The sequence below is a fragment of the Salmo salar genome, chromosome 27 (assembly GCF_965601325.2).
Source record: "Salmo salar chromosome 27, fSalSal1, whole genome shotgun sequence".
NCBI lineage: Eukaryota > Metazoa > Chordata > Actinopteri > Salmoniformes > Salmonidae > Salmo > Salmo salar.
The window spans coordinates 36,989,688-37,000,000 of record NC_138317.1 but is presented as its reverse complement, the minus strand read 5'-3'; the positions used below and the strand labels follow the sequence as shown (position 1 = coordinate 37,000,000).

General features: G+C 43.3%; 1 protein-coding gene across 2 annotated transcripts in view; it reads left to right on the top strand.

The window, feature by feature from the left end:
* The window catches only part of LOC106588997 (CUB and sushi domain-containing protein 3), a 347,202-nt gene that overhangs the window by 114,033 nt on the left and 222,856 nt on the right, over positions 1–10,313 (top strand). For both annotated transcript variants that reach the window (XM_045709277.2, XM_014178612.3), the window contains exons 16-17: positions 729–885; positions 9,211–9,402. In XM_045709277.2, coding sequence (XP_045565233.2) covers positions 729–885; positions 9,211–9,402 — 349 coding nt within the window. The remainder of the gene's footprint in view (positions 1–728; positions 886–9,210; positions 9,403–10,313) is intronic.

Sequence of the window (10,313 nt, the reverse complement as noted above, 5' to 3'; positions counted from 1 at the left end):
CAAGGACCTACTCTCATCTGTCGTAAACCATTAGCACCCTTTTAACAGGTAGCCTACATTCTCATTAGCTAGGCTATTACACACTTGACATTGCAGTGGCAAATACTTAACAAAAAAAAACAAATCCATACTTTGCATGAATATAACATTTTAAAACATCCCCGAAACGGGAGAAACCAATTCAAGAGAGGCGCGCAACCTGTGGCTAAAACCGTGAACATTACTGGCCCGCATATAGAGAAGCCAGTTCACAGAGGTGGTAAGTAGAACAAGTTGACGATCCTGGGGACATTTGAGCTACCATTGGCACTGTATTTAGAATGTATTGGCAGTTAGTTTATTGTAAGCCCATAGTGTCTATGTACAGTAGCTCTATCGGTTTATGTAGTGTCTATGTAGCTATATCGGATTATGTAGTGTCTATGTAGCTCTATGAGGTTATGTAGTGTCTATGTAGCTCTATCGGATTATGTAGTGACTATGTAGCTCTATGGGGTTATGTAGTGTCTATGTAGCTCTATCGGATTATGTAGTGACTATGAAGCTCTCTCTGTTTATGTAGAGTCTATGTAGCTCTATCTGTTTAATTAATGTGGTTGTTGTCATCTATGTCATGTTGTCTGTAAATGTTGATGTTTTAATAGTGTCTAACTCAGTGATCTTTAATGCGAGACACATTTCTCTATAAGGCCTAATAAATGAACTAAAGTGAGCTCTTATCTCCGCAGATCTATGATGGTAAAGACAGCACTGCTCATGTCCTGGGGGCGTTTACAGGCTCAGCCATGCTGGGTCTCACCCTCATCAGTACCTCAAACAACCTGTGGCTGGAGTTCTACTCTGACCCGGAGTCCACCGGAGAGGGCTTCAAGCTGGTCTACTCTAGTAAGTTACCAACCAGTCTTCAACCTGGTCTACTCTAGTAAGTTACCAACCAGTCTTCAAGCTGGTCGTAAGTTACCAACCAGTCTTCAAGCTGGTCTACTCTAGTAAGTTACCAACCAGTCTTCAAGCTGGTCGTAAGTTACCAACCAGTCTTCAAGCTGGTCTACTCTAGTAAGTTACCAACCAGTCTTCAAGCTGGTCGTAAGTTACCAACCAGTCTTCAAGCTGGTCTACTCTAGTAAGTTACCAACCAGTCTTCAAGCTGGTCGTAAGTTACCAACCAGTCTTCAACCTGGTCTACTCTAGTAAGTTACCAACCAGTCTTCAAGCTGGTCTACTCTAGTAAGTTACCAACCAGTCTTCAAGCTGGTCGTAAGTTACCAACCAGTCTTCAAGCTGGTCGTAAGTTACCAACCAGTCTTCAAGCTGGTCGTAAGTTACCAACCAGTCTTCAACCTGGTCTACTCTAGTAAGTTACCAACCAGTCTTCAAGCTGGTCCTAAGTTACCAACCAGTCTTCAAGCTGGTCTACTCTAGTAAGTTACCAACCAGTCTTCAAGCTGGTCGTAAGTTACCAACCAGTCTTCAACCTGGTCTACTCTAGTAAGTTACCAACCAGTCTTCAAGCTGGTCGTAAGTTACCAACCAGTCTTCAAGCTGGTCTACTCTAGTAAGTTACCAACCAGTCTTCAAGCTGGTCGTAAGTTACCAACCAGTCTTCAACCTGGTCTACTCTAGTAAGTTACCAACCAGTCTTCAAGCTGGTCTACTCTAGTAAGTTACCAACCAGTTTTCAAGCTGGTTGTACTCTAGTAAATTATCAACCAATTTTCAAGCTGGTCTACTCTAGTAAGTTACCAACCGGTCTTCAAGCTAGTCGTACTCTAGTAAGTTACCAACCAGTCTTCAAGCTGGTCGTACTCTAGTAAGTTACTAACTAGTCGTAGAGCAGTGGTTCTGGAAACACTTACTATAATAATTTATTTTTTTGTAATATTTTATTTCATTTTTACAGATTTAATTAAAAAATAACACTAACTTAACATTTCCACAGACAGAGTTCCACAAAAATAGACATGACGTTGAATAATAATTACTGCACAAGAGTAAAAATAAACACACCATCTCAAAGACTAATGAATATTAATAATAATTATAGTAACTTTAATTTACACTCAATTATAAGGTGTGTTTTCTGAACATTTGTAAATTGTTTGCAAATTGTAAAACGAGTTAAAAATGATCTACTAACGGCTTATTATTGAAAGTTAATATAAAATGTTACCTTGGTTCTTAATGATCCAGACTGGGATAGGGGTCATCCTATGATTGATTACCCAGACACACTGATTTACATAGGACCCTAATAAAAGGCTTGGAGTGGGAGTGGAACATGGCCTTTATTCCCTATGTGAAAGTAGCTTGTCATATGATGTGTTATGAGATGTTATCTTTGTCATGATTCCAAGTCATATTGATATTTATAAGGAATAGAATAAAAGTGTAAGTATTTGTTGTTCACTCTAGATATACACTGAGTAACAAAAATAAATAGGCTTTAACGAAGCACGGCTTGTAACAAAAATAAATAGGCTTTAACGAAACAAAAAAATTAGCAGTAAACAGTAGCCTACCAAGAAAGTCATTGGTCACTATCTTCCTCCTCCTGTGCACTGAAACCACTGAAGTCATCTCCTTCGGTGTCGAATAGCCTCAGAATTGCTTCATCCGATATTGGATCGTTTTCATTGTCGCTCTCGTCACTTTCATCCGGAGGCAAATCCCCCGCTGAGCCCTCTTCAACACGAAGCAGTCCAGCCTTTCGAAACCCGTTGATGATAGTGGATTTTTTGACAATGCTACACGCTGTCAGGACCCACAAATTTGAAAGTGGGAAAAATCCATATATGAGCCGCGTCATTGTTTAAGCTGCGAAGTTCAAAGCGTGGGAAAAAAGTTGCGGGTTATAGTCCGGAATTTACGGTAATTCACGTAATTGGAGTAAAATACTTAGGCATCTACTTCCAGCTTATACATTTTACGGACACATGATCCATCCAGTTTTGCCAGAAACACTGAGTAGACAAAACATTATTGCTCTTTCCATGACACAGACTGACCAGGTGAATCCAGGTGAAAGCTGTGATCCCTAAATTGATGTCACTTGTTAAATCCACTTCAATCAGTGTAGATGAAGGGGAGGAGACAGGTTATTAAAGAAGGATTTTTAATCCTTGAGACAATTGTGATATGGATTGTGTATGCTTCCCATTCAGATGGTGAATGGGTAAGACAAAATATTTAAATGCCTTTGAACGGGGTATGTTAGTAGGTGCCAGGTATACCGGTTTGTGTCAAGAACAGCAAATGCTGCTGGGCTATTTACGTTCAACAGTTTCCTGTGTGTAGCAAGAATGATCCACCAACCCAAAGGACATCCAGCCAACTTGACACAACCGTGGGAAGCATTGGAGTCAACATGGGCCAGCAAACCTGTGGAACACTTTCGACACCTTGTAGAGTACATGCTCCGACGAATTGAGGCTGGTGCTCCTAATGTTTGGTATACCACTCGTATCAGTCTCTCCCGTCTCTCCATCTGCGTTGTAAAACAATTAGGAGTTAAAGGGTATTAGAATGCTGTTGACAGCCTGGAGTGGATTTCAAGGGATTAAACCACAGCTTGGTCCAAGGTAGTATCAATTACCTGAAAAAGAGCCACTACGCTGGTCTTTGTTGACCTCGTCCTAGCCCCCCGTACAAAATCCGACTTTGTATTAGCACAGACGTAAAAAAACACAACAATTCATGTGTTGCCCTAGCTAGTAGCTAGCCTGTGTAACATTCAGCAGGGTGTTAGTTCTGACAGAGATAAAAAATATAGATCAACCCGCTGGTGGACTATCTCATTTGAAATCTATAAAATCTGTGTCTGGTGGGAGAATTCATTCCACCTTCAGGATTAGCTGTTTGATTGCATAATAAAGGTCAGTGGAAGCCCAGAGCCAAGTCTCACAATGGCACCCTATTTCCTACATAGTGCACTACTTTTTTTATTTTATTTTATTTGTATTTTATTTGTATTTTATTTCACCTTTATTTAACCAGGTAGGCAAGTTGAGAACAAGTTCTCATTTACAATTGTGACCTGGCCAAGATAAAGCAAGCAGTTTGACACATACAACAACATAGAGTTACACATGGAGTAAAACAAACATGCAGTCAATAATATAGTAGAAAAATACGTCTATATACAAAGTGAGTAAATGAGGTGAGAAAAGGGAGGTAAAGGCAAATATTGGCCGTGGTGGCGAAGTAAATACAATATAGCAAGTAAAACACTGGAATGGTAGATTTGCAGTGGAAGATAGTGCAAAATAGAAATAATGGGGTGCAAAGGAGCAAAATAAATAAATAAATACAGTAGGGGAAGAGGTAGTTGTTTGGGCTAAATTATTGATGGGCTATGTACAGGTGCAGTAATCTGTGAGCTGCTCTGACAGCTGGTGCTTAAAGCTAGTGAGGGAGATAAGTGTTTCCAGTTTTAGAGATTTTTGTAGCTCATTCCAGTCATTGGCAGCAGAGAACTGTAAGGAGAGGCAGCTGAAGGAGGAATTGGCTTTGGGGGTGACCAGAGAGATATACCTGCTGGAGCGCGTGCTAAAGGTGGGTGCTGCTATGGTGACCAGCGAGCTGAGATAAGGCGGAACTTTACCTAGCAGGGTCATATAGATGACCTGGAGCCAGTGGGTTTGGCGACGAGTATGAAGCGAGGGCCAGCCAAGGAGAGCGTACAGGTCGCAGTGGTGGGTAGTATATGGGGCTTTGGTGACAAAACGGATGGCACTGTGATAGACTGCATCCAATTTATTGAGTAGGGTATTGGAGGCTATTTTGTAAATGACATCGTCGAGGATCGGTAGGATGGTCAATTTTACAAGGGTATGTTTGGCAGCATGAGTGAAAGATGCTTTGTTGCGAAATAGGAAACCAATTCTAGATTTAACTTTGGATTGGAGATGTTTGATGTGAGTCTGGAAGGAGAGTTTACAGTCTAACCAGACACCTAGGTGTTTGTAGTTGTCCACATATTCTAAGTCAGAACCATCCAGAGTAGTGATGCTGGACAGGTGGGCAGGTGCAGGCAGCGATCGGTTGAAGAGCATGCATTTAGTTTTACTTGTATTAGTTGGAGGCCACAGAAGGAGAGTTGTATGGCATTGAAGCTCGTCTGGAGGGTAGTTAACACAGTGTCCAAAGAAGGGCCAGAAGTATACAGAATGGTGTCGTCTGCATAGAGGTGGATCAGAGACTCACCAGCAGCAAGAGCAACATCATTGATGTATACAGAGAAAAGAGTCGGCCCAAGAATTGAACCCTGTGGCACGCCCATAGAGACTGCCAGAGGCCCGGACAACAGGCCCTCCGATTTGACACACTGAACTCTATCAGAGAAGTAGTTGGTGAACCAGGCGAGGCAATCATTTGAGAAACCAAGGCTGTTGAGTCTGCCAATGAGGATGTGGTGATTGACAGAGTCGAAGGCCTTGGCCAGGTCAATGAATACGGCTGCACAGTATTGTTTCTTATCGATGGCGGTTAAGATATCGTTTAGGACCTTGAGCGTGGCTGAGGTGCACCCATGACCAGCTCTGAAACTAGATTGCATAGCGGATAAGGTGCGGTGGCATTCGAAATGTCGGTAATCTGTTTGTTGACTTGGCTTTCGAAGACTTTAGAGAGGCAGGATAGGATAGATATAGTTCTGTAGCAGTTTGGGTCAAGAGTGTCCCCCCCTTTGAAGAGGGGGATGACCGCAGCTGCTTTCCAATCTTTGGGAATCTCAGATGACACGAAAGAGAGGTTGAACAGGCTAGTAATAGGGGTTGCAACAATTTCGGCAGATCATTTTAGAAAGAAAGGGTCCGGATTGTCTAGCCCGGCTGATTTGTAGGGGTCCAGATTTTGCAGCTCTTTCAGAACATCAGCTGACTGGATTTGGGAGAAGGAGAAATGGGGAAGGCTTGGGCGAGTAGCTGTGGGGGGTGCAGTGCTGTTGACCGGGGAAGGGGTAGCCAGGTGGAAAGCATGGCCAGCCGTAGAAAAATGCTTATTGAAATTCTCAATTATAGTGGATTTATCGGTGGTAACAGAGTTTCCTATCCTCGGTGCAGTGGGCAGCTGGGAAGAGGTGCTCTTATTCTCCAAGGACTTTACAGTGTCCCAGAACTTTTTTGAGTTTGTGTTGCAGGAAGCAAATTTCTGCTTGAAAAAGCTAGCCTTGGCTTTTCTAACTGCCTGTGTATATTGGTTTCTAAATTCCCTGAAAAGTTGCATATCACGGGGGCTGTTCGATGCTAATGCAGAACGCCACAGGATGTTGTTGTGTTGGTTAAGGGCAGTCAGGTCTGGAGAGAACCAAAGGCTATATCTGTTCCTGGTTCTACATTTCTTGAATGGGGCATGCTTATTTAAGATGGTGAGGAAGGCATTTAAAAAAAATAACCAGGCATCCTCTACTGAAGGGATGAGGTCAATATCCTTCCAGGATACCCGGGCCAGGTCGATTAGAAAGGCCTGCTCGCAGAAGTGTTTCAGGGAGCGTTTGACAGTGATGAGTGGAGGTCGTTTGACCGCTGATCCATTATGGATGCAGGCAATGAGGCAGTGATCGCTGAGATCTTGGTTGAAAACAACATAGGTGTATTTAGAGGGCAAGTTGGTTAGGATGATATCTATGAGGGTGCCCGTGTTTACGGCTTTGGGGTGGTACCTGGTAGGTTCATTGATAATTTGTGTTTTTTGACCAGAGCCCTATGGGTTACTCTATGAGCTCTGGTCAAAAGTAGTGCACTATATAGGGAATAGAGTGCCATTTGGCACGTGAAGTAGGTGGCGATGCCAACACGGTTCAGCCACCACAATGTTATTTAAAGCACAGACGAAGACATGTTGAGGAAATGGAAGGAGGGGGTTTTAAAAAAAGAAAAAGGACTCAGCCAAGTCTTTTCACGACCCAAACGTTTGTTCCTGGTTCCATGCTAGGAGACAATGACCTGAAATCAACGTAATCAACATTTATGTACAGTACATATATGTTTATATTCTGGTCTCTGACATTTTTCTGTTATTTCTTTTTTAACTTTGTGATTGGGTGTATTGTTACTGTATTACTAGATATTAATGTATGGATGATGTGTCTATTGTTATTGTATTACTACATATTATTAAGGTATGGATGATGTGTGTATTGTTACTGTATTACTACATATTAACATATGGATAATGTGTGTATTGTTATTGTATTACTACATATTAACATATGGATAATGTGTGTATTGTTATTGTATTACTATATATTAATATATGGATGATGTGTGTATTGCCATTGTATTACTCAATATTAACGTATGGAAGATGTGTGTATTGTTGTTGTATTACTACATATTAACGTATGGATGATGTGTGTATTGTTATTGTACTACTAGATATTACTGCTATGTTGGAGCTAGAAACATAAACATTTTTGCTACACCAGCAATAGCATCTGCCAATCTGTGCACAAGACAAAAAAACCTTGATTTGATTTGAATGTGTAATCACTGTGCTAGGTGAAAATTGCCACCGTTAATCAGTCCCAACACCCTCCTGCCTCAGCCACACGCTATGTTAAGGTCAGTCATGGCAACTGTTTTTTTCTCAGGGTACAGAGCATTGCCGTCATGGCAACTGTTTTTCTCAGGGTATAGAGCATTGCCGTCATGGCAACTGTTTTTTCTCAGGGTACAGAGCATTGCCGTCATGGCAACAGTTTTTTTCTCAGGGTACAGAGCATTGCCGTCATGGCAACTGTTTTTCTCAGGGTATAGAGCATTGCCGTCATGGCGACAGTTTTTTTCTCAGGGTATAGAGCATTGCCGTCATGGCGACAGTTTTTTTCTCAGGGTATAGAGCATTGCCGTCATGGTGACCGCTCAGTGTTTGACACGACACTCATAGAGTACTATGTTCAGGCTTTACACTTAATTGGAGGCAAATGGAACTGGGTGCTATGCATTCATGTGGGTGTTGTATTTTGAAAGGTAGTTGTCATTGTGATGAGGAGAAGGCAGAGGGATGTGTCTCGTTTTAGCTTGGCTGCGTCCTTAATATCACAGGGCAGAGTTCAAACCAGCAAATAGGAAATTGTCAGCTGCTAAAATGTGGGGCACTTTGAAAGACAAGGAAAAAGAACAGCATAATAATGTCTGTCCTATTTCTCTCAGCTGGCTGTGTAATTATGACGGCGTGCCAAACGGAAACGATTAGGAGAAGATAATAACAGGAAGTGTCTCTGACAGAAAGCCGGCCCATGCTCCTCCTGTACCGACCGAGAGTTCTAGACAAATTAACCAAGCGCTTAATCCTAATTGTTCTGCCTGCTTAGTTCTGCCTCCAGGCCCAGTGGGATCCTCAAGCCGGAATGACTAAAGCTAATGACCACCATAACTTACATTCTCTCTGTTCTGAGCCCCTAATGACATAGGGAAAGGGTCAGTTGTCCAACTGAATGTATTCAACTGAAATGTGTCTTCTACATTTAACCCAACCCTTCTGAATCAGAGAGGTGCGGGGGGCTGCCTTAATCGACATCCACGTCTTCGGCGCCCGGCGAACAGTGGATTAACTGCCTTGCTCAGGGGCAGAATTACAGATTTTTACCATGTCAGCTCGAGGATTCGATCCGGTTACCGGCCCAACGCTATAACCACTAGGCTACCTGCCGCCCCATGTACATGCAATGCAAGCAGCACGGAAATAACTCAAAATGACAGATTGGAACATTAAGAGAGGATGCCAAAAACGGTGTGGCTAAATCATATGCCTCCATGTCTGTGTGCCTGTGTCCACCTTGGCGGAGGTGATGTTTGTGTTAACATCACATATCTGGTTTTCAAAAAGTATTTCAAAGCTGAGCTTGATTGACCATGCCAGACGTAATAAGATGGAACCAATGGAGTAGCCCCTAAAAGTGTGGAACTTTAGGCATGCTCAACCAAATGCTCCAATCCTTTTTTAACCCGGAGTTGTGACATTGTGACCTCGTCCTACACTGCCAGAAGGAGGAGGATACTCCCAAGCCTGTTTATTCTTCATGCTTCTTCTTTCTAGGGAGTTTTCCCCCAGGGCCACTGTGGTTCTGCTTGTTCTCTGGGGTCAAGTTACTGTAGCAGAGCCCTTCGTGACTTCGATTGATTTTCTTCTCTATCTCTCTCTCTCCCTCCCTCCCTCTCTCCTTCAATTCAACCCCCCCCCCCCAACCACCCTTTCCCCTCCCTCCTCCAGGCTTTGAGCTGTCCCACTGCGAAGACCCTGGGGTGCCCCAGTTTGGCTTCAAGGTCAACGACCAGGGACATTTCTCTGGCAGCACCATCACCTACAGGTGTAACCCTGGTTACACCCTGCACGGCAGCGGAGTGCTCAAGTGTATGACCGGAGAGAGACGTGCCTGGGACAACGCCCTGCCCTCTTGCATTGGTAAGGGAACAGAGTAAAAAACGAGTGTGCATATGACTGGTAAAGCCATATGATCAGGATTAACTGTTGACTCTAAGCATAGCGGATTGTAGACGGCTCTCTATCTATTTTCAACTACTGTTAACCCAGTTAACCTAGCAGTACAGTACTGCAGCACAACCCTTCTCTCTTCATGTCAAGTTAACCACAGAAGAAAACGTTAACACAGCTCCCTCCCATTTGTCATAATGATCTAAGCTGCTGCCCATCACCTCCTACTCTGCATACTGTACTGACCAGGCTAGGGGAGTGCAGACCAGACCAGGCAGAGCTCCTGCAGGTCATTGTTATGCTACAGTAGAACAACCAGCACTGCAGTCTGCACCTGTATAATGTTTGTTCATCCAGCTGGGTTAATTCAGCCTTATGTTGCATTATATCCTCTTAATTATAACTTTGTCATACAATTTGCAGTGTTTTGCATTTCTTAAAGTGAATAGCATTAGAATTGTTTTATTTTGAGTTAGTAATATCTTGGGAAGATTGGTATATGTGAGAGTTGAATTCAACTAGCCAATACAGGAGCAACAACGGCTCAGCTGCGAAGTGGTAGGCCACACAAGCTCACAGAACGGGACCGCCGAGTGCTGAAGCGCGTCCTCGGTTGCAACACTCACTACCGAGTTCCAAACTGCCTCTGGAAGCAACGTCAGCACAAGAACTGTTCGTCGGGAGCTTCATGAAATGGGTTTCCATAGCTGAGCAGCCGCACACAAGCCTAAGATCACCATGTGCAATGGCAAGCGTCGGCTGGAGTGGTGTAAAGCTCGCCGCCATTGTACGCAGTGGAAACGCGTTCTCTCGAGTGATGAATCACACTTCACCATCTGGCAGTGCGACAGACGAATCTGTGTTTGGCGGATGCCAGGAGA